At 37.1% G+C, this 24,477-nt stretch overlaps 1 protein-coding gene across 4 annotated transcripts in view; it reads left to right on the top strand.

Moving 5' to 3' along the window:
- IFT81 (intraflagellar transport 81) overlaps positions 1–22,256 on the top strand; it is a 124,273-nt gene extending 102,017 nt beyond the window's left edge. For all 4 annotated transcript variants that reach the window (XM_054594138.1, XM_054594139.1, XM_054594141.1 and 1 more), the window contains 8 exons: positions 5,975–6,124; positions 7,141–7,269; positions 8,216–8,305; positions 11,825–11,911; positions 12,930–13,001; positions 13,086–13,171; positions 16,681–16,726; positions 21,837–22,256. In XM_054594138.1, coding sequence (XP_054450113.1) covers positions 5,975–6,124; positions 7,141–7,269; positions 8,216–8,305; positions 11,825–11,911; positions 12,930–13,001; positions 13,086–13,171; positions 16,681–16,726; positions 21,837–22,019 — 843 coding nt within the window. In that variant the 3' untranslated portion in view covers positions 22,020–22,256. The remainder of the gene's footprint in view (positions 1–5,974; positions 6,125–7,140; positions 7,270–8,215; positions 8,306–11,824; positions 11,912–12,929; positions 13,002–13,085; positions 13,172–16,680; positions 16,727–21,836) is intronic.
- The last annotated feature ends 2,221 nt before the right edge of the window (positions 22,257–24,477 follow it).

Raw genomic sequence — 24,477 nt, forward strand, 5'->3', positions numbered from 1 at the left:
CAATATGTTAATCATGGTTTTAGTTTTATAATTTGAATATCCAGACATAATCTGAAATCCAAATGATAGAAGTGTTAAAAACCAAAATTCAGCCGAGCACATTTTGAAACCTTGCTGGCTTCATCAGACGATTCGTGCATCAAGCAGAGAGAGGAGCTCTGAGGAGCTGTGCAAAATGGAAGACGTTTATGTGCAGAAGGGAGCTGGACAAGGGAGTTACACTAGCAAAAAGCAAATGGTGCAGCAAGGCCACCTTCCTTTAAGGGACATCAGAGGGGTCTCAGGCAGATGACCTCACTAACGCTGACCAGGTTTAATTCCTGATTGACTGGTTTAAGATTCCATTCCTGGAAGAGGCCAAAATTGTCATTAACTTTGGTATCAAATCCTGGTTTGGTGACATGGGACTTAGCTTAAGGGACTCATGTTGGGCCTGTTTTCTCTTTTTTTAACAGAAGAAACTTCCAAAGGAAGACAGACATTGATACTGCATTTTTTCTCTGGTTCTCTCAGGGTGGTGGAGCCCTTAGAGCGCTTCGGGGCCACCTGGTGCTTCACTGTATGGGAACGTCACTGATCTGACCCCAACTGCTCTTCTCTTAAGTAGTTTGTCCAGTGAACATCAAATAATCAAACAATCAGCATAGAGCACATTGAGTAATCGGTGGGTTTGTTCTTTCACCAACAACATTTATAGCTTTGAGCTTTTAAAAATAGTTCTGGAGCACAGCAAGACAGAGAAGAGGAAAATCGGCCTAGATAATACAGAGGAGAGCAGATGAACAGAGCCGGTTTCATTTTGGGCACTTTGCCCAGGACACTTTTAATAGAACATATATAGTCACTCTAGGGATTCTGAGTCTGTGGTTATATCAGGATTATACACTTATTCTTTAAAAAGGAAAAATTGCAAGTTATTAGACTCCAGGCATGGTGTTGGCCAAAAAGTTCATTTCTGTACAATGGCTCTAGTAGTGCTTAGTTGTCTTTAACTTCATTCAAAACAATTTTGTTAGATTGTACTGTGACAGCTGTCAATTCAGCGTGCATTTTAAAAGAACAGCAAAATCTGTGAGTTTTTGTGCAGCCATTTTAATATTGAAGATGGAAGAAGATAGGCAACATTTTTGGCATATTGTGCTTTATTATTTAAAGAAAGGTAAAAACACAACTGAAACTCAAAAAAAGATTCATGCAGTGCATGGAGAAGGGGCTGTGACTGATCAAATGTGGTACTTGACCAAGAAACTTCAGTGAGTTAGTTTTTTATGTATCACAAGTACATGAGAAATAAAATTTCTCTTAATATGTCATGGTCATATACAGTAACCTATTGACATTTTGACCAAATAATTCTTTGCTATGGGGCTGTCTTATGCATGGGAGATGTTTAGCAACACCCCTGGCCTCTGCCCACTGGAAGCCAATAGCAGGAGACAGCTGACATATTCAAAATATCTGAATCAATAAAGTTATTGGTGAAAATGAAGAATGTGTCTTTTATTTTACAGAAAAAACTAAACAGACTTTTTGACCAACCCATTACACTGGCATGACATAAAATATTTTTATTGTATTTTTTTCCATTACCATTTATCCCTCATTCCTCCCTTCCCCCTTAGTATGACTTAAATTTTTGAAACCATTACTGTAATATAGCCATTGGTAATTTGTGTGTGTGGACTGGATTCCTTAATATTAAAACTAACAAACATGGATACAAAATATTTTGAACTTCCTTCCTCTAACACACTATGTGCTCTTTATTTCTCTTAAAGTTTAAGTCAACTTTAAAATGATGTCTAGCCCTGGCCAGGTGGCTCCGTTGGTTGGAGCATCATCCCATACACCAAAGGCTGGGGGTTTCATCCCCAGCTGGGCACCTACGCAGGTGGCGGGTTTGATCACGAGTCAGCGTGCATATGGGAGGCAACCAGTCAATGTTTCTCTCTCTCACTGATAGTGTTTTTCCTCTCTCTCTAGCCCCTTCCCTCTCTCTCTAAAATTAATAAAGATATTTTTTAACATTTTTAATAAAATGATGTCTAAACTAGGAATTAGGAGGTTATTTTTATATGAAGAATTTTTAATCTTACTATTTTTAAGGGCATTCTTTGTATATTCAGGAATGAATCAAGTCTTTAAGGAAAAAAGTACCGAAACTTTAGAGATGTTCTACTTTCTACTTACTGCCTTACAAATTTAGAAATACCTTAGATTTAGCTGTAAAATTTAAAAGGAAAAATACCAACATAGTAATAGAGCTTCTTTTGGGATAGTGGCTTTCAGTGAACTTTTTCTTTTTCCTGTTTTCTAAAATTTCAATAATACGTTCATTACTTTTATTATTTATAAAATTATTTCTAGCCCCCCCCAAATTAGCCTTAAAATGGACAAGGCATTAAAAAGGCTAAGATTCTCAAGTATCACGTTATCAGGTAATACGGAAGTTTACTTTTGTTTTTAAGTGATGTGTTCAAATATTACAGGCCAGATTCTTACTTGGACATTTTCTTTTTTTTTTATTTATTCATTATGTTATTACAGTGGTCCCAATTTCCCCCTTTCCCCCACCTCTGCCTGGTAACCCCCTCCCTCCAGCAATACCCGCCTCCTTAGTTCGTGTCCATGGATCGTGCATGTAAGTTCTTTGGCTTCTCTATTTCCTGTACTATTCTTAACATCCCCCTGTATATTTTGTACTTACCAGTGAAACTTTTTAATCCCTGCACCTTTTCCCCCATTCTCTCCCTTCCCCCTCCCAATGATCTCCATACTGTGATTCTGTTCCTGTTCTGGTTGTTTGCTTAGTTTGTTTTTTGGTTTTGGGGTTTTTTTTTAGATTCTGTTGTTTATAGTTGTGAATTTGTTGCCTCTTTAATATTCATAGTTTGATCTTCTTTTTCTTAAATAAGTCCCTATAACATTTCATGCAATTAATGGCTTGGTGATGATAAACTCCTTTTGCTTTACCTTCTCTGGGAAGCACTTTATCTCCCCCTCCATTCTGAAACATAACTTTGTAGGATAGAGTAATCTAGGTTGTAGGTCCTTGCTTTTCATCACTCTGAATATTTTTTGCCAGTCCCTCCTTGCCTGCAAAGTTTCTTCTGAGAAATCAGCTGATAGTCTTATGAATACTCCTTTGTAGGTAACTCTCTACTTATCTCTTGATGCTTTTAAGATTCTCTCTTTATCTTTAACCGTTGGTATTTTAATTGTGGTGTGTCTTGGTGTAGTACTCTTTAGGTCCAACTTGTTTGAGACACTCTGTGCTTCCTGGGCTTCTACATCTATTTCCTTCACCAAATTAGAGAAGTTTTCTTTCGTTATTTTTTCAGATAAGTTTTGAATTTCTTGCTCTTCCTGTTCTCCTTCTGGCATGCCTGTGATTTGGATGTTGGCACATTTGGAGATGTCCGAGAGTCTTCTTATACTATCCTCATTTTTTTGAACTCTTGTTTTTTCTTTCTATTTTGGTTGAATGTTTATTTCTTCCTTATGTTCCAAATCATTGTTTGAATCCCAGCTTCCTTCCCTTTACTGTTGGTTCCCTGTACCCTTCATTTCTGCCTTTATGTTGTTGCCATACTCAATGAGTTCTTTGAGCATTCTGATCACCAGTGTTTTGAGCTCTGCATCTGATAGCTTGGCTATCTCTGTTTTATTTAGTTCTTTTTCTGGGGTTTTGTTCTGTTTCATTTGGGCCATATTTCTTTGTCTCCTCAATTTGGCAGCCTCCCTGTGTCTGTCTCTGTGTACTAGGTAGAGCTGTTTTGACTCTCTGTAAAAGGCACCCATTTGGATGAATGAAGCTTATTTAAGTCCTTGGTTGTTGGACTTCCCTACAGTTCAATTTTCTGACAGTTCTAGGTGTTAATTTGTCTTGAGAGTTAGTTGTAATTCTTTTTGTGGTTGCATGAGGAGGTGAAGCATGTCAACCTACACTTCCATCTTGACTGGAACTCCGCCCACCTAGATATTTTCTTGCTTGTAGATACAGTTTACGTAATATTGCATATACATCCATAGGTGCTTATTGCCTCTCCTTTCCGAATAAGTGTTAGAAGTATTTGGATCAAAATTTTGATAAACTAAGTCCTACTGTAACTCCCTTCAATTAGTGGTGGTCAGTTTTCCCGTCCAGTTTTTCTCAAAGGCTAAGTCAAATGGTTCTACTTCCTTCAGATCTGAAAATCAGCTCTCTTCCTTCTCATTCTCAGCACATACTGGCATCCTCTACTGCGATGGCCCAGTCAGGAGATGTGGAGTAAAGACACAACTCTGCCTCTAACATTTCCATCTCAAACAAGTGGCTGGTCTCTTAGTTTGTGTTCCCACCTTTTACTTATCACAGCCTCTCGCTGAATTTTCCTGTAGCTCCCAGTCACTGCCATGAAATTAGGTGCTCGGGCTGTCCTTTAGCGACAAAGACCGCCACTTTATACCTCTTTTTTTTGGTGGACATTGTCTTTATAATGTCGTTAATAAAAGGATAGAGCAGGAAAAAGTATATTTTATAGAAAAAAATCTGAAAGATTAGCAGTAATAGTACATAAGAGGAATTTGATATATTTTTTTAAGTTTTATGTCCTGGTTCAGAAATACCAGAAATTTCTCACATATGCTTTTGGCGTTTGCTTCTCGTATCGGGCAATATTTTTAATGAGCCAGTGCCTCCGGACCTGAAACCTGCTGTTTCCTTAACCTGGAATGCTCTTCTCTGCCTCTTTCCCCTTCCTCTAACCCACTCCCACTTCTTCAGTCTTGGCTTACATGTAATTATTTAGAGAAAATTTCCGTAAGCCTTCTCCCCCAAATCCCAGTCCCACCTTTTCTACCTTCATCCCAACCCAGGTTTAACTCCTGTCATTTATTCTCAGGGCCCCTTTACTTCTTCATAATGTTCACCGTGATTATAAACATCAATTCAGTGTTTGTCTTCCCCACTATTCCTTCAGCTTGGTGAAGGCGGGACCTAGAGTGTCTTGTATGGAGTTGTTGCCTCACTGTCTGGTACAGTGCCTAGTGCATAGTAGTTAATAAACAGCACTTACCTAATCAATTTCTTTAAATATTTACTTCATTTGTTTTCCAAACTGTATTTGGTTTTACTTAGTAATGGGGTCTTTCCATTGGAGTAGAGCAGTTATAAACTTAATATCACTAGTAGGTAAATAGCTGTGTCAAATGAGTGCCCACTAACTTGTAATGTTTTTAGCTTTTTAACATGTAGGATGAGCTTTACCCTAGAGTCTAAGATGCTTCTTAGAGTATATGGTCACAGGACATTCCTTAAATGATAAATAGTGACTACACGCGATTCTTCTGGTTGGCTCTATTATTCCTAGTAGACCCAATGCCACCAAAATAGTACAACACAAAAGAGGTATGGTAAGACGACAGCCAGAACTGTTCTGCTTTTTCTTCTTTATTTTAATCTTTTTACTCTCAGAGGGTTGAGTTAATGTTGTCCTAATTCTTTCTTATAAAGCCCAAAATGAATAGCTTTTACATTAGGATCTACAATATTTAGATGGATCCAAAAAATTAAAACATACACAAAGTATTTTAATTGAGCAGTTAGTCTTTTTAAGATTTTTTAAAAAGATTTTATTTATTTTATTTTAGATAGAGGGAAAGAGAGAGAGAAAGAGGAGAGAAACATCAATCTGTGAGCAATACATTGAACAGTTGCCTTTCACATGCCCCCAGCTGGGGACATGGCCCACAACCCAGGCACATGCCCTGACTGGGAATCGAACCCATGACCTTTTGGTTCCCAGGCTGATGCTCAATCCACTGAGCCACACCAGCCACAGCCCAGGTTTTCTAATAAAACTGTTATTATCATATACTTGGGACACACGTGTTAGACATTAGAAAAGAAAATTTTTCTAATTCATTGAGATTATATATGATATTTAGCAACTACTTTTCTACTCATTAGTCTATGTATTGTGTTCTTTTACAGTTCAAACGATATGTCAGTAAACTTCGAAGCAAGAGTACAGTTTTCAAAAAGAAGCATCAGATAATAGCTGAATTGAAAGCTGAGTTTGGTCTCTTGCAGAGGACGGAAGAACTACTTAAGCAACGTCATGAAAATATTCAACATCAACTGGTAATACAGAATTATCTTGGGTGCTAAAAGTACAAATGCTGGGAAGTTTATGGGTTATAACTATCGTTTTTACTGGAAAAATTACACAATTATTTTTTCTGATTAATTACAGAGATGTCATATAAGCTGATTCATTTATTTTTAACGTAACAATAAGCATTCTCTTATGTGTGCTGACTTTGAGGTAATTAGTAGAGGTTGAATTCTAAGTAGGTTTTTTGTGGGGGGGCAGGTAGCTAGTTAATATGAGCAAAATTATCATGCCAGAAGACTGACTATAAAATATTTATTCATCATGACCTGCTGGACAGAAATCTCTAAGCAGCTCCTTCCATGGAGCTTTGCAAAGAAATGCACAAGGAAGGTGCTATATGGAAGTTTGCTGTCCTTACCCATTCACTGTTACAACCAGGCGTGGGAGTACCAGTATATGCCCTAACGGATCGCCTGGATGTCAGACATGTTCCTACCTGTCCCCATTACAGAGCAGCATCTAGTAGCCTTATAACGCCCTGCAATATAGTCACTCTTCTCTTTGCCTGTTGGTCCACTGGCATGAGGAGCCCAAGTGACAATATGGGACACAGAGCATTAAGTTTAGGGCCTGTTAATGTGCCTTCTGGCGGGAGCATACCCACTCTGGGAACTAGAACGGCCGTACCAAAGAGAAGGAGGTGTACTTCCCTGAGGGGGTAAGTGGGAAACCTGAGTGTTCCACTCCTATTTTCCCTCTCGTGGTTTCAAGACCCATGGATTCAATCTGTTTGGAACACAGCACCCTGTGTTGGGGACTGGTTTAAGACTGCCCACTCCAGCCTGAGGACGAGAACTCATCCTTGCAGACCACCTCTTCCAAGCTGGCCACTTAGCTGTACCTGCACGGCGTCCTTCCTCTGCCGTATCAGGCCGCTGGCTTTCCTGGAGGGGCGGCAGGTGGTGCCGTGACTGAATGCCACGGTCACGTCCCTCTGCCCTACCTCCCGTTTCCGACACCTGTTTTTATTCTTTACTTTTAGCAAACTGTTGAGGAGAAAAGGGGTGTATCTGGCTACAGCTACACCCAGGAAGAGCTGGAAAGAGTATCCGCACTGAAGAGCGAGGTCGATGAGATGAAGGGGCGCGCGCTGGACGGCATGTCTGAGATGGTGGGTGCGCCGTTGCTCGCTGGTCTTTTATTGTGTAGCTAGAAGGCTGATCTTTTTGTTTGTCCTCTTTTCAGTGAAACATTGCAATTTTCATTTCTGCATATCGTTTATGTTTTCATCTGTCTCTATCAATCTCTTTTTGGATTTTTGCATTCTTGTAAGGTTGTTCAACTTACAATTGTTGATGAGTTTTGTGGTTTTTAAAGTGTGTAAAGTTATACAACATTGAGGAAATATTTAAGATAAAAAGTAAGTTTTCCCCAATCATACCCCCTAACTGATCAAATTATTTCACTTTTGTATATGTCCCTAGCATCTTTCCATATTCAGGGCTGCTGTTTAGCCAAAATGCACTGATACAGTTTCATAAGCATTAAAATGTTGAAATCTTTCATTGCTTGTGGGTAAGTAGCTGCCACCCCAGACCCACCTCCACCTGCCTTGTCCGCCGTGGCCGCTCGCTCAGAATCCCCTGCATCTCACCTCACACTTAGCCCCTAAAAAGATGGACACTGGGCGCAGCAGAGGCTGCGAGAGCGTGTTCATCTCCATGGCCGGTGCCCATTGTGACTGGTCGCTACTTTCCACTTCATCCACGTTTATGTGTATTTTATATAACCTAATTATTGCATATTGTTTTATATAACATGATTATAGTTGTATATAGGCAACTTTAAATTTGTTTTAGTCATTCAGTGTTAGATTATAAATATTTTCCCATATTGGTATGCAGTCTTAATAATTTGGCATTTGGAATAGTTCAGTGGTATTCCATCCTACTGAGGAGTCAAGATTACTAAATCACTTTCCCATTGTTTGGCATTGAAGTATTATTTATAGGTTTTTTTACTCATACATAACATTTCAATATATATCTTTATGTATGTAGTATTTTTATTCTTTTGATTTCTTTTTTGAGATGTTATGTACTTTTTTTAAATGACAGGTAAAAAAACTGAATTCACTAGTATCTGAAAAGAAGTCAGCTCTAGCCCCAATTATAAAAGAACTACGACAGTTGCGTCAAAAGTGTCAAGTAAGTGAATATGATATTGTGATACTTTTAGTATTTTATCTTGAGATGAATATTTTATCTATATTGATATGATTCTGAAGAAGAGGATAATAATGTTACCTGCGATGATTTCTCTGTAATTTATGGGGAAAAGGAGAGAAGGAGAAGTTTAGGCGGACATTGCGCATGCAGCCAGATGACCGCTTTGCTCTAACTCATGCCAGAGCTATAACTGTGAGGTCGCGTTCCTCTGTGGCCAGGTAAAGCTCCAAGTCTGCCAGTGAATGGTGACAGGTTAACTTTAGATTAATTCAACTTGCTTTGCTGGGGGACAAACTGTGACAGCTTGTAAGTGGTGAAATGCCATTATTTGGAAGCTAATTCTAACCAGTGCTTTAAAGATAAACTGATAGGCCCTGGCCAGTGGCTCAGTTGGTTGGAGCGTTGTCCCATATACCCCAAAAGATTGCAGTTCGATTCCCGGTCAGGACACGTACCTAGGTTGTGGGTCGGTCCCTGGTGGGGTGCGTATGGGACACAACTGATCGATGTTTCTCTCACATTTCTCTCTCTCTCTCTCTCTTTCTCTCCCCCCCACCCCTTCCTCTCTCTCTAAAATTAGTAAACATATCCTCTAGTGAGGAGTAAAAAAATAAAAAATTCTGCAGCATACCAAAAAATATATATTTTTTGCTGGTCTGACAAAAAAAGGTATTATTTTGATTTATTCACCCCAGATGGCTATCGTTGTGTTGGTTGTTGTCATTTTTTTTATTTGAAAATCTAAAGGAAAAGAGGCCAGTACCCCTGACTAAATGGTCAGGTATTACATGTTTTAAAAATTTGTGCGGCACACCAGTTAAGAATAGCTGCTCTGCTAGAATCCACAGGAAAGGCTTATAAGAACAATATGCCCTGATGTGTTCTTGCATGTTCTAGAGTTTGTTGCCTTAAATATTTCAACAACAGCTTGACTGAGCATAAACATCTTACATCACACTTTCATTCCTTGAGGATTTTTGAAGTACAGCTCCACAGTCTTCTAGAGTTAAGTGTGTTATGGAGAGGTTTGAAACCAACATAATTTTTTCAATAACTTGAAAAGAATGTATTTTTCAGTTGTCAAGTACTGGGTTCTCCATATGTTCATCAGATCAGCCTTCTTGAATGTGTTTTTCAAAATGTTTTGGTGAATGGGGAGTTGTTGTTTAATGGGTATAGGCTTTCAGTTTTGCAAGATGAAAAGAGTTCTGGAGAATTGTGAATATGAATGAACTTAACACTACTGAACTGTACACTTAAAAATAATTAAGATAGTAAATTCTTTGTGTATTTTACCGCAATTTTAAAAAGATTCAAGGTTTTAAAAAACTTCCCGATAAATTATTTGTTTTATCATTTTTTGACTCTCTTTATTTCTGGTAATACTTTTTGTCTAGGAGTCTTATTTTGTCTGCTGTTAATATAAATATGCCAGCTTTCTTAGATTAGTATTGCTTGATATATTTTTATTTCTATTTACTTTCAGCCTTTTATGTCTTTATTTTTTTCTATCTCATAAATAACATATAGCTGGATTTGGTGTGGGTCTAATTTCTTACATCCAGTTTGAGAATCTGTCTTTTAATTGGTGATTTTAGTCCCTTTTACTTTTACTCATTGATACATTGGGGTTTGTGTCTATTTTGTACATCCAATTTACTGTACTTTCTATTTGCTTCTTTTCTTCTTTCCTGCCCTCCATTGCACAAATCCTGTTTTATTTTATCTTCTTTTTCCTTGATTTTCTTTTCTACCTTCATCTAATACTGTTTTCTCTTAAGTTTTCAACATCTATTTTCCTGGCTTAAAGTCTAAAGTTAATCAGCATATCTCAAGCAACATATAGACCTTAGATTAACTTAGTACCCTCTTCCGCTACATGTATGTTGTTGTCCTCTGGTATTTCATTTCCATTTTTTTCTTCGCCCCTAAAAGTGGTTGTCATGGCTATCATTACTGTTATATTTACTACTTTATACATCATTTCCCGTTTTGATTTACCCACATACTTGTCAGTTTTCACCATTGCTGCTTGTAGTTTAATCCTTCCTTCTGGATTCAGTTTCCTTCTTCCTGGAATTAAATTTCCTTATTTTGTTTTGTTTCAGTGGTTCTCTCAATAAAGAATCATTACTATAAGTAAACTGTCTTTTTTCTTCTTCTTAAGTAATGACTTGGTCAGAAAAAAGTTATTTTTATTGCTTTCTGATTTTCTTGTTGTGTTGAAGGGACTACTATGTTTCATTATCATTTCTTTTTATGTAATGTCTTCCCTACAATTGTTTTTAATATTTTTCTCTTTGTCTTTGGTTAAACCCAGGCCTGGACTGATGCAGGCTAGCCTCAGAATGACCTTGGTTAACCCTTTACTCATGGGTTTCCAGGTTGAAAAACCATTTGGATTTACTGTGGGGTTTAAAGTTCCAACTTCCCACTCTGCACAGGCTTAGGAGCTTGTCTTCAGCCCTGCGTGGACATAATCATCCCTCTCGTTACCAAGATTGGACGTTCCCAACCCCCTTCACCGGGGGCGGATGGCCACAGGGGGTCATCTTGTGTTACTGGCCGTGGTAGTTTCTCTTCCTTGAGAGTTCAGTTCAGCTCTGGATTGGAAAGGGTTTTTACTCTGCCTTATCAAGCGTTTGTAGGTACTTTTAGCATCTGTAGTTGTTTGTGGTAGACTTCAGATTACCTAAGTCAAATGTTACATTAGAAGAAAGTTTGAAACTACTCAAACGGCCTGAGTTTGAATTCTGACCTTCCGAGCAGCCTCATCTTCGGTAAGGTGCTCAGCCTCCCGGAACTTCCCTCAAGCATGATGTGGGGGGATTAGTGTCTACAGGGGTTGTTGTGAGATTTGGTCATTGTCGAAGGTCAAGCTCAAACCCTCGCATGGTTTACAGCGTTCTGATCAGGCCCCCGGACAAAGTTTTCAGCCTCTTCTCACACTCCCAGACACACGCCAGTATAATGAACTATTTGTCCACCTGAAATCATCCTCCGCGCTAGCTGCCAGGCCTTCATACATAGTGTTCTTTTTTCTGAACATCCTCCTCCCCCATTCACCTTCCCCCAACTCTTCTCACTAATCCGCATACCTCAACTTAGATATCAAGTTCTCCAGGAAGTTGTCCCCGCTGATCCCAAGCCTGGGTTAGGTCCAGCGAGAGCCCCATCCACCCCTCACAGTGCTCAGCAGCCTGTTTACTTGTCAGAACGTTACTTGAGGGGAAGAGATTTTAGCTGTTTTGTTCACTGTTGTATCCCCAGCTCCTAAAGAAGAACCTGGCACGCAGCTCAGTACATGGTGGCTATTGTTTTTATCAGCACCTTCATCTGTCATAATTCTCAAATGTCTGATTGTTGTATAAATAACTACTAAGTATGCCAAGAAGCTTAGAGTTAAGTTACAAGACTAACAAGGACATGCATTGTGTCAGAGCCACATCTTAGGCCTTTGTTTTTCACTTATTCAGTCATTTACCCTTTTTATACTAGGAGCTAACCCAAGAGTGTGATGAAAAGAAATCCCAGTATGATAGCTGTGCAGCAGGCCTCGAAAGCAATCGGTCCAAATTAGAACAGGTAAGAAGACCGTTTTTACTTTAACAATTTAGCCAAAACTGCCTGTGTAACACATAGTTTTACTGAGCCAATGTCAAAAGATTCCTGAATCTTTTCCCTCCTCCCCTAACTATCCCCTAGGTTACAGAGATCTTTATTTTTTCAAGCTTGGCACGTATGCCTTGAACTTTCTACCTCTACCACTCCTGCTAAGTCCAGGCCCCTACCTGTCTTTCTAGGCTCCCAGAGGACCCTGCCATCTGCTTGCCCACTTCTACTCTTACCGGCCTATGGTTTACTCTCCAAAGAGCAGCCAAAGAGACTGAGTAAAACTTAGGCCTCCCTCCATTGGCTCCTCACAGCACTTAGACTCGAACTTCCAAACTATGGTCCGTAAGGCCCCACCGCCTCATGAACTCCACGTCCATGAGCTCTGCTCCGCGTCCATGGCTCCGGCCGCACGGGCCGTCCTCTTGTCCTGCAGACAGGCCAGCTGTGTTTTCACCTCTGGGCTCATGTGTGTGCTCTTCGCTCCCCGGACACCCTGCCCCCAACACTCTGCTTTGATCTCTCTTTTTCATCCTTCAGGTCTCAATCTAAATGTCCCCTCCTCCTAGCGATCTCCCCTGGTCACCCTGTCTGACGCTGCCTGCTCAGTCACACCATCACATCCCACTGCTGAAGTCTCTTCATAGTACTTATGCCCTTCTAAAATGACCTTCATTATGTCTTTCCTTGTTACATCTGTTTCCTCTTCTCGAATGAGAGCGGGCACCTGTCTTGTTCACTGCTGTGCCGCCAGCACCTAACGCAGAGCTGGACACACCCTAGGTACTTAATAAGTGAATAATGGGGTGTGGTTTGTGAATGATGTGAGCCACCTGTAGGAAAGATTCAGCCCAGTCTGTTACAGTAAACAAAGTTCCAGTTACAGAAGAGGAAATGACTAACGGCATTTCTTTTGTTGTGCATGTAGTGGTCCTCTCTGCGTCCGATTGTCTTTTCAGTAATGTTGCTCATTTAGAATTTTATGTTGTAGGAAGTCAGAGGACTCCGTGAAGAATGCCTCCAAGAAGAAAGTAAATACCATTATACAAATTGTATGATTAAGGTAAGACAAAGAAAGTGAATCAAAAACTTCCCCAAGATTCCCTTGTATCGAGGACTTCACCTAAAACGCAGACTTTCCACTCAGAACCTAGAAGCGCTGCTCTGCCGGGCCACCGCGGAGATGAAGGCGTACGTCTCTCCTGACCAGCAAGGAAAGAGACGGTCAATGAGGCGAGTAATTTTGTCGTTTTTATATTGCATTACCTAACGTTTTCACCTATACAAGTTTTATCAGTAAAAATGAAATGACAAAATTTAGAGTCCTTAAATTAGCGGGTACTAAGATATTATTTAGGTTTAAGTCTCATTCAACAGCTTCTGGGTAGTCTAGGATAGTCTAGCCTTGCTAAATAAGTAGGAATATGTATAATGTTCTTTCCTACTTGCTTAGTGTTTTTATTGTCACAAAAGATATATACCATAAGATTTGTCATTTTAACCCACTGAAGTATACAATTCAGTTGATTACATTCACAGTGTTGTGCAACCTTCACAACTATATATTACCAAAACTTTTCATCATCCCAGACAGAAACTCTTGTAATCATTAATAATTCCCCACTTTCCCTTCCCCAGGAATACATATAATTTGATAGCTGGTTTTCAATAAGTACTCAGGGTTGTCTATTTTTAAAGTCCCATGTGGCTTGGACTGTAGTCATCTGCCTGCTAACTGTGCCGTAGGAGCGACTGCATTTCAGCTGGAGACTGCGCCACTGCAGCCACCAGCCTCCCAGACGAGGGAGGGTCTGCACGCACCACTCCTCCTTTGGTGGTGATTTCTTTTGTAATCATAGCTCGCAGCATGCTGTCATAAATTGAATATTGCCTTAAAAATGCATATATAGTTCCCTTGCTATCTGTGATAAAATCCAGGAAGTGTACAAGATATACTTTCTTTACCCCTTACCACACTTCAAAAGTTTTGCTTTTATTATCCAGTAAGAACTCAAAGTGTAAGATTCACATTTACTCTAGATTGCAGTTGAGATTTTTAGTAGCATAAACATGAATGTTACAAAAAGCAATCTAAGACATAGAATGCCTTGGCAGAGTCTAAATTTTTTTACACATAATGCACTGGAATGCAAACCAGACTGAAGATATACTATAAATAATATATTTTTTTCTAATACTATTAACATATTAAACATATTAACTTGTATATATTCAGATTTTTTCAGTGAATATAAACTTAAATAAATCTATATTGTCAGTGCTAATATTTCACAAATTTGAGAGGTTAATTTTGTTCTTGAAAAACAAAAACTTTTAAAATTAAGTTCCATTTCTTTCTAAGTTATTAATATAAATAGCAAAGAAGGAACTATTCTTCCTGAACTGTTGGTTTTCTGAGCAGTTTCTAACCAGATATTCCTCTTTGTCATTTTAAAAATTATTATAAACCTTTATCATTTCTTATTTTTCATATAGAAAAATATCAGGCCCTGGCTAGAGTATTACGAGATAAGAATATTATTAATATAATGGCATTAACTATATTCTAAACTCACTGATACATGCTTAAAATATTATTACTGTTATAGATACAATATTTTTTATTGTTATTCCATTTTATACTTTTGTGGTACTTCATGGTAAGTACAAAGGTCTAAGAAATCAGCTTGTTTTGAAAGATCATCTGCAAATTTGAATTTTATTTAAAGAGGCAGCATGTACTATAGAGGGACTATCAAATGTGTTTTGAACCTGATTTTTCCACCTCCTAGTTTTGTGACCTTGAGCAGATCTCTTCCTCATTGTAAAATAAGGTAAACAGTATATACCACAGAAGATCAGGTGAAATACAATGTGTGCAGCAGGGTTTGAGAAATTATATGCATTCCTGGAGCGTAATGGAGCCACTGTCTGCCCTGTCTACTCCTTGAAATCCCAGGGCATAACAAGGGCTCCGTAATTTTTTCTTGAATAAATTAAAAATACATATTAGTGTTAATGGGGAAAGAGTATGAGCCAGTTGATTTCTTGATAAAATATAAATAGAAGTTCTAAAACAATGGGACAATTCTCAGGCCTAGGGTAATAAATGAATTATTTAAAGTTATCTGAACTACAGCCATACATTCTTCTTGAGTCACTGTGTCATTTACACCCTCTTAGCTGTTTTTCATTGGAGAGCTGGAAAGGCAAACAGTGTGACGTAGTGACAAATTCTAAGAGCAAAATGAAGATTCATCAGATAGTGTTTATTCCCTCTCTCCTGTGTACAAATTCCACCTTCATTTCAGCTCTGTAAGAGCCAGGGTACCTTTGACTGACATTCTTTCTATCCTGATCACATTTACCTCCCTTTTTACATAAATGTGAATCTTCTTTCACTTAGACTTCTATGGTTTCTCTTTGTGTTCTATGATATCTTAGGTTCTTAATTTTATCTTAATTCCTTCTTAAATAGTATAGCGTAGTTTACACAAAAACATATTTCCATCCAAATTTGCAGTCTTAAGTCTCTCTCCATCCTTCCATCTTTGCTCTTAACACTTTAAAACCCACTTTTTGTCCCTGGCTGAGTGTCGTCCCTACACCCAAAGGTTGCGGGTTCCATCCCCAGTCAGGGAGCATACAAAAAGCAACGAAGGCAGGCAATCAACGTTTCTCTCTCTCTTCCCTCCCCCTCCCCCTTCTTCTCTCTCTAAAAACCAATAAACATATCCTCAAGTGAGGATTAAAAGTACATAAATAAATAAATCTCACTTTTTGCCTTAACTAGTATTAAAATATAATTATAGTTTTGTTAAAAAATATACAAAGTTATTTGTAGTTTTATCTTTACATTAAAATTTTGCCTTTTTTTAGATTACAAAAGAAACACTTATAAAACCAAAAAGTAACCATTAAGAAATATAGTACACAAAAATTGAAAGTGGTCCATCCACATTGCCATGCCTCAGAAATGGGTAATGTTAATATTTTGCTGTACATTATTCCCTATTCTTTTCCCATGCATTTGCTAATGTGTGTGTGTTAGCAAACACATGGAAATTTTTTGTGTGTGTATACACAAATAAAAATAAATTACACACTTTTTCTCTTCATAGTTTATATAGAATTCTTTCCATTTTAGTATTTATAGATCTACCTCATTCTTTTTTACAACTCTATGTTTTTCCTTTTAATGGAGTACTATAACTTACTTAAACATTTCCCTATCAACTTTAGCTTGTTTGTAGTCTTTCACTATTATAAGCAATGGTGAAGTAAATGTTTTTGTTTTTATCTTTATTAAGTTATGAGAGTTTTTCTGTCGAATGACTTCCTACAATTAGAATTCCAGGTTAGATGCTATCTAGTGTTTGGTTTTTTTTTTTAATGTTTATCCTTTCTCCCTTTTGCAAACCTCAGAAACAAAGTAATTTAAGCAAATGAGTTGCCATTGTTTTAAGGATAGATTAACCAGAAATAGTACTTAACATTTTAATTCCCTTAATTTCTTATGTGATGCTCTGCCTTTTTTCCCTTAAATTACTATTTACTCTAACTTACTTCTAAGAACTGACAAAGGATGAGGAAAGAGTATTTGATAATGGGTTTCCTCCTGACTCCAGTACTCTGAACTATTTTGTTTAATACATTTAAATAGATATGTTAATTTATAATTTAGTTGTATGATAAAATTAATTGCAATAAGTTGAAACTTAATCATTATGTTGACTCTCTAGGGAACAGTATACCAAAAATATTGCTGAACAGGAAAACCTTGGGAAGGTAAGAATGTATTATTTATTTTTTCAAATGTGTATAATTCAGGCTTTCAGTACATGGTCATAACATTGTCATTCTTTTTAAAAGGTTTAGTACAAAAAAACTACTAAACAAACAAACAAATAAATAAATATATGTAAAGGTTAGTACCATTTTCAAAGCAAAATTGGATCCTTCATAATCCCTTTCAAAGAGGAAGATTCTTCCTTAGGAATTTAGTTTTATATAAGAGAAAAAAAACAACTTTAAATAACAAAGAGTTCATGGGGTTTTTGCATAGCAAACAAAAATGTCCCGTGTAATGAACTACCAGTTTTCAGATTATTCTCAGGTATCTCTGTCTATAAGATAAGTACAAACTTATTCATCTATTTTATTTAATAAACACAAGCCCTTACTTTCTACCAGGTACTGGTCTAAGCCTTTTACAAACATTGATCCATTTAATACAGGTCATCAAAAAAACTTGAGATATTCGGCAGCCTCCCTGCCACTCTTATGGAGAGTTACTGAAAATAGGAATGTGTGATTGAGTCTTGTTTTCTCAGTCTTCTGAGCCACTTCGAGTAGAAGAGGTGGTAGAGAGTCAGAGCCTTAACCTTCAGGACTTAAATGACCAACAGTTTGGTTCTTCTAATGAAAGACAACAGCTCTGTCTTTCTCTTTTTTAAAAAGACCTATGGTGTATTTATCACCAACTCAGGACCGATCATCAAGCAGGCTGACTTCAGTCCTCAGGCTGTGGTTCTGGACAAACCCCTTAACCACTTTGGAGTTTATTTTCTTATATTTAAACTGAAGTAGGTAGGTTAAAATTTGTAATTAAATTGTCTACATGAGTTCCAAGATCATTCTCAATTATTTTAAGTCCATGTTGCATAGTGCAGGCTAACTGCATTTCACAATACATTATTTTACCTGTTTCTTATTTAATTTCACTATTAAAAATTGAGGTTAAGATTTTACTAGTTTTTCTCATAGGAGTTTCAAGTTTATAACATCATAGTCAGGGATTGTTTATCTTCAGTTTTTCTTTTAAAATACCAACTATAGGTGGGTGTCTAATTTCATTGTTTAAATATTCTTGAGTCTGCAATATGGAAATATTTATATATACATTGAAGCTTGTCCATTCTGAAAATACAAATGAAAAATATGGCTTTGTTTTCATCTTAATGCATTGTACAGTTTATGTATTGGTCTGACTCAGAAATTGGTGATGACAAGGTTATTCGTCCTTATTTACCTTTTCTGGTTTGAATAATTATTAAAAACATACATGTATCTATGCTTTTCTGTAAAAGCTAAATTAACTCCTATAAACCTGTAAGTAATATTCTAAAGGTGAACTTGAAAAAAACAGTGAAGTAATTGCTAAATAGACTTTTGGAGTCTTTTAAAGAAAGACTTTTTAAAAATGTTTTATTACGGAAAATGTCAAGCCTGCATAAAAAGCGGAGGAAGCAGCGTGACGAACTCACATGCAATCACCGCCCAGCTTTGCTGACTAACCTTGTGCCCAGCCTTGCGTTGCCTATAGAGTCCCACCTATAACCCACCCCAAATCGTTTTTAGGCACATCTCAGTGATCTTATTTTTTAATGTGGTCGTATTTCGGTATGTATCATAAAGACTCCTTTTGAACATAAATATGATACCATTATCGGGCCCAAAATAATTTAATAATAGTTGCCTAATATCCAGCACCTAGACAATGTTCCAACATCACACTGTTGATGGACAGACAGTTGGTGGACGATAAAAATATTTGTTGTAAGATAAGAAATATATATATTTCTTATATAACAATTATTATAAGAAATTATAATTTCTTATAAGTTGTCTTATAATTTCTTAATGTTTTATTTGTTCAAATTAGGATCCTGATTAGAGCCCATACATTGTTATTAGTTGATGTATCTCTTAAGTCTCTTTTTCTCTAGGTGACTCCTCCATCTTTTTTCTTTACAATGTATTTGTTGGGGGCCAGGGAACCTGATGGATTTTGTGCTGATGAGTTTCCAGCATCCTGAGCTTTGTTGATGACATTCTTGTGGTGTCAATTAGCATGTTCTTCTGTCCCCAGTGTGTCGTATGAATTGGTAGTTAGATCTAGAGTCTTAATTAAATGCGATTTCGACATTTGGGAAGCATATGTCTTAAGGGGTAAGGTGCACTCCCATCAGCAGGCTGCCTGTTTGTAACGTGGGCAGCCACTGATGATCACATCCTGGATCCAGCAATTCATCAGAGATTGTAGAGTGGTGGCATTCTAATTAAGTTCTTCCTTTTTCATTCATTGGCTGGAATAGTTCTGTAAAGTGCCACTTCTTATCAACTATTTAGTTACCCTAAGATATAATTCATATAAGAAAGGCAGGATAACTGCTTGATTTGCTTATTTACTAGTATTCGGAATGATGAATTTGTCCTTTATCATCCTTCAAAAGTATCTTTATGACTTGCAGATTTAACATGTTTGATATTTCAACCCATTGCAATTGTTATTCCTATCAAATTGCCCCATGTTTGGCTAGTGGAAGCTCCTGAATCCTTTTGAAACAATCCTGTTAATAGACTTTGATGGCCTTTTTATTTTCTGGTATGACAAAATGTTCCAGGCTCATCCTGTGCATTTCTGTCCCAAACCTGGGATCAGCCATTTCTCTAAAAAGTGTTCATCTGTTCTTTCTGTATGATTTGTGAATAAATGTCCATCATATTAACGCAAGTACGTGAAAAATAAAAGGAAACCTTAAAGCTGATTTCTCCATTTTATCAGAGAAATTATGTGTTCTATGCACCTTATTCTATTTATAGAATGGCATGCCATACCAAGAGGAAAAAAAGAAATAATCTAAAATTTCAAGACAAACATAGTAACAAACCTAGCCATACAAAATGATTGATAGCCTAAGCCTTCCAAACCAGCAGAGAGTGGACCTTCATAGGCCTCCTCAGGCCACCTGAGTTGGTGAAATTAGGCCCACCTATGCTGCTCCAGTTCACACTGTCATATGTCTTCCCCCACGATACACTACCTTCCCTTTAAATAACAATGAAACCTGTGACAGGTATTTTTTGTACATTGCTACTGTCAACAAAATAAGTCTGTATTAAATGACAGTAATATTAAAAATAAATTGTATACTAAAGTCAGTCACAGTCAAAAGTTAAAGGTTTCAAACACACATGGCTGTGAAGCAAATTAAATTTAATATTTCTGACTTAGTGCCCACACCCTATTTTTCGTTCGTTAAATAACTTTTATACGTTGTTAGGATATTTGACAAGGAAATTATTCCAGTACTATAGGAGAAGTTATAGCTTACGTAGCAACTTAATCTTAAAATCATTCTCAGAACTTTAAAAATTCTTTATCTGACTCCTCTTGTTTTAGTTTATGAAGATAAAAATATTTGTTGTAAGATAAGTTATTTGTAATATAGACTTAAATAGACGTATTTGCATCCAGGTATTGTGTCAAAAATTGCTGGTTATATTTAAATTATATTTTCTTAATTCTGTTTTGTTTCCTATTGATGCTTGCTCTTACCTTTGCTTTCATTAGCCATAGCTGGGGACGGCAGGTTTTAGTAAGTGGTTTGAATCTGGTCCTCAGCTTAGTTTAGTCTCCTATTGGGGCAAATATTAACTGCGAGCCTTCTCTTTTATGTCCTGAGGTCAACTACTAGCTCAACTATATCCTAAAAGAGGAAAGATGGGGGTGCTTCTGCATGGCCTGTTTCTGTGTCTTTGCTCGCTTTTCTGTCTTCCTCGGTGACTGCTCGCACGCGGTGCCACTGTGTTTCTGCCACGCTGTTTACTGACGTGCATACTCTCGCCTTCTCTCCTTCCCTCTTCTCTCCTTCCTTCCTTTCCTGCCTCTCATTGTCTCTGACTTCGTGCTACTCCTCCTTTCAATCACCCTTCCTGAATTCATCATAATAGAGACCCAAAGTACCTTTTTGCAATTTACTGAAAAAAATTTTTTACTAAAGATTCTATTTATTTTTAGAGAGAAGCGGGGAGGGAGAAAAAGAGGGAGAGAAACAGATGTGTGAGAGACATTGACTGGTTTCCTGTTGCACGCCCCCAACTGGGGACCTGGCCTGCAACCCAGGCATGTGTGCTGACCAGGAATCAAACCAGTGACCTTTCGGTTTGTAGGCCAACACTCTATCCACTGAGCCACACCAGCCAGAGCTGAAATTTCTCCTTATTCCTATTTATAATTCTAGAGTCAGTGAGAAGTTTTGGTAGATGGAACCCTATGGGCTATTAGTAACAAAAACAATACTAATAAAGATTTGGGTCTATTTAATAGTGTACTTTAAAAAAAAATCACTAGACCTTCTCCCTTAGAAATATATGCATGCAATTTGATTTTGGGGGGCATGCATAGAGCATATTCTGAGTCCAGAAAGAATACACTATTTAATGATAATAACATAACATGACAGTTTATCATGTATTTTTGTGTCTATTGTGTCATGTGGGAAAAAAGTCTTATGAGGCAGATACTTTTATAAGTATTCCCTCTTATTAGCCTTAATCAACCATTTAGAAAACTAAAGTTCAGAGAAATGAAGTGTCTTACTTAGAGCTTGTGGCAAAACCAAGGTTGAAACACAGTCACCTGACACCCAAAATCTGCATTCTCCTTCTGTACACCATGATACTGTTCCATTTTCCAGATTCCCTTTATTTTTTCCCCTCCTTTTCTTTTATATTTTTTCTTTATTTTTATTGTTGACACTATTACAGATACCCCCATTTGCCCCCCCTTTGCCCGCCCCTCCCCAGCCCCCACCTCCCCTTCCCTCTGGCCAACACCACACTGTTGTCTATGTCTGGAGGTTATGCATATATATGTTCTTTGGCTAATCTTTTCTTTTATATTTTTCTGTTCTTTTTAACTTCAGGTTGTCCTACATCCACCATAAATTTAATTATCTTGTATAATTTTAGTTTCCATACATCCTGGAAGGACCTGGTTTACTTAACTATTATTCATCAATTGTACAAAGCATACCATATTCTTCTGATTATAGCAATAGAAGTAAATCCCTGTAACTGAGATTTAATTGTTTGGTTTTTTTTTTAATAATAGAAACTTCGGGAAAAACAGAAAGCTATACGAGAAAGTCATGGTCCAAATATGAAACAAGTGAAAATGTGGCGTGATTTTGAACAATTGATGGAATGTAAGAAGCAGTGCTTTCTGAAACAACAAAGCCAAACTTCCATTGGTCAGGTAATTCGGGAGGGAGGAGAGGACCGGCTGGTACTCTGAATGCCTGCCACTGCTCAGGGCTTCAGCTGATACAACGAGCCATACGCGTACTCCTGTGACACATTTCTTTCCTTGAAAGTGGTTTGTACAACATTGTGCTTTCGGATCAGCCATTCCCTATTAAGTTTTCCTGGAAAATAATAATAAGGCAGATTTAAGTTTAAAAAAAATTTTTAATACAAAAAAAGGCTTTTAGTTTTGCTTGGTTTAGACATCAGTGGTATCTTCTGCATTTTATGAGATAGGAGACTAAGTTTACTATTTGTAAATGTAAACATATATCCATTAAGAAACATGTAGTTTTTTTAAAATGTGATAACCCAATGGCTTAATGTTTTTCTTAATCTTTTTTTAACTTTAGAAAAATCTTTTAGGAACTAATATGTCTTGTTTTGAAGAAACATTTATCTGAAGTTCAGCAATTCCTACAGTTTTACTTCAGTTTCTTTTTCTTCTGTAAAATTCAAGAAAATTTAATATTTTGAATAATATCTTTGTTCTACTTGTATTATCTAAGGCAAATAAAACTTGGTGTACATATCATGGCTATTTATTTTAAAATCATATAGTTGTGTCAAAATTTATTTTTTTATGTACCTATTCATATTATAATATTGTATTATATTTAAGGATTGTTGCTTATTTTCACCAAAAATCTAAAATATATTTAGGTCTTGGGGACTGTTATTTTAAATATAAAGAATTGCCATCGAATATTGATGTTATCATGTGCTAAAAAGTTAGCAGAAGATTCCAGGTAAAATTCAAGAGTTCAGAGTGCTTCCAATCTCTGCCTCATTTGGACAAGGTACGTGAAGATTTCTTTAATTTTTCTTTCAAGAAAAATAATGAATTTATATGCTACCATTTGCTTCATTTAAGTTTGCAGATACTTTTCAAAATGTTTTTCCTTTATATTTGAGAACTCAAATTTCAAATTGTTAGCATGTTTATCTTGGCTTAGTTAGGTTTTTTTAGTTACCTTGGAAAAAATTAATGAAGAAAATTGTTTCTACCCTATACAAAATATACAAACCGGATTATGGCTTTGGATCTTTGTTCCCAAGTCTATCCTACTCATAATTTTTGTTCGAAAGCTGCTTTCTGGGTAATCAGAGAAACTTACTAGCATGGAGATTATTGGTAATTCTAGAAGCTATCGCAAGAAGAGTGGGATCCAAGGAAGAACATACCAGGAGAGTATAGAAGGAGATTTAACAAATTTTAAGAAAAGAAGCATTTCAGTGTTGTTTAAATGGCTTGAATCTGGTCCTCAGCTTGCTTTCGCCTCCTCCTTGGACAGGCGTCGGTGCTGTCCTCCCGACCTGTGCCTCTAGATCAGCTGTCCTATCAGCCACGTCCTAAAAGAGGAGAGGCTGTGGTTTAGCATGTGAAAACAAACCCTTCTTAATTTAACAATCAGTGTTTGAACTGAGGTATTGAGGTAGATGTATTTGTCCAGTGTTGGCCGCTGGCTTATTATTTTTAAGCCAGTGGTAAGTAATATTCCTTTAAGCACAGTATGAATTTTCTTTGTAGGTACTTGGAAAAGACTAGATACCCTTTATAGATCAGCATGTTATTTCCCAGAGGAAAGTCAGCTTGTCAGATTATTAAGCCTAGTATTTGATTTTTTTTTTTTTTTTTTAGCTTTCACTATCTTTGGTGCTCTTAATTTTTAAAACTGTTAATGACGGATACTCAAAGGAATGCTTTTAATTCTGATTTGATTATTGGTAGCCATTTTATTCCACACAGAAAGAGCATGTAGATTAAGCACTAAGGCAACTTCAAAATTACTTTAACTGAAGCGGAACATCATTATTACTTCAAAAAAAAAAAACAAATTGAAAAAAACCACTAAAAGTACCAAGTTATTTATAGTTTTTATGTAACATTGGACATTTAGTAATGCAGCTTAATGGGTTTTGTACAGTGACTTTCCACTCATTTCAAGATTTGATTGAAACATTAAAAATCTCAGTTTTTGACAGCTGGCACTAACAGAAGAACTTATTACATTTTTCCTTCAGGACTGATACTCTAGCTGGCTAGTTGATGAGAGTACTTAATCGTTTTGGAAAATAATCTGTCTTTCACATGGTGGCCCAAATAAAGGAGAAAAATGTAGCCTGTGAAATCCGCTTCTGCATTCACAGGCCTCCTTCTCCTAGGACTCAGTGTTGCCCACTGTTGCGGGGACTGACTGCATCAGCTGTACGTTCCAAAAGACCCCTGCTGGTCTTGCCTTCTGCATTAGTTCAGGAAATAATCCAATTTTAAAGGTTGTCCTTTAAGGAGAATTTTATAATAGGATAATGTCTTTTCTGTTATAAATCTATTAACAACTGAATCCAAGATCAAGTATTTCCCAGGTTCAGAGAATGTACCACAAGGATCTTAGAACATTGTTCAAAGGTCTATGGAAATCAGACCAGATCTCAGGAAATTGCAGAAC

Source organism: Pteronotus mesoamericanus, unplaced genomic scaffold (genome assembly GCF_021234165.1).
Source record: "Pteronotus mesoamericanus isolate MK-2021 breed Mesoamerican mustached bat unplaced genomic scaffold, CSHL_Meso_final scaffold_507, whole genome shotgun sequence".
NCBI lineage: Eukaryota > Metazoa > Chordata > Mammalia > Chiroptera > Mormoopidae > Pteronotus > Pteronotus mesoamericanus.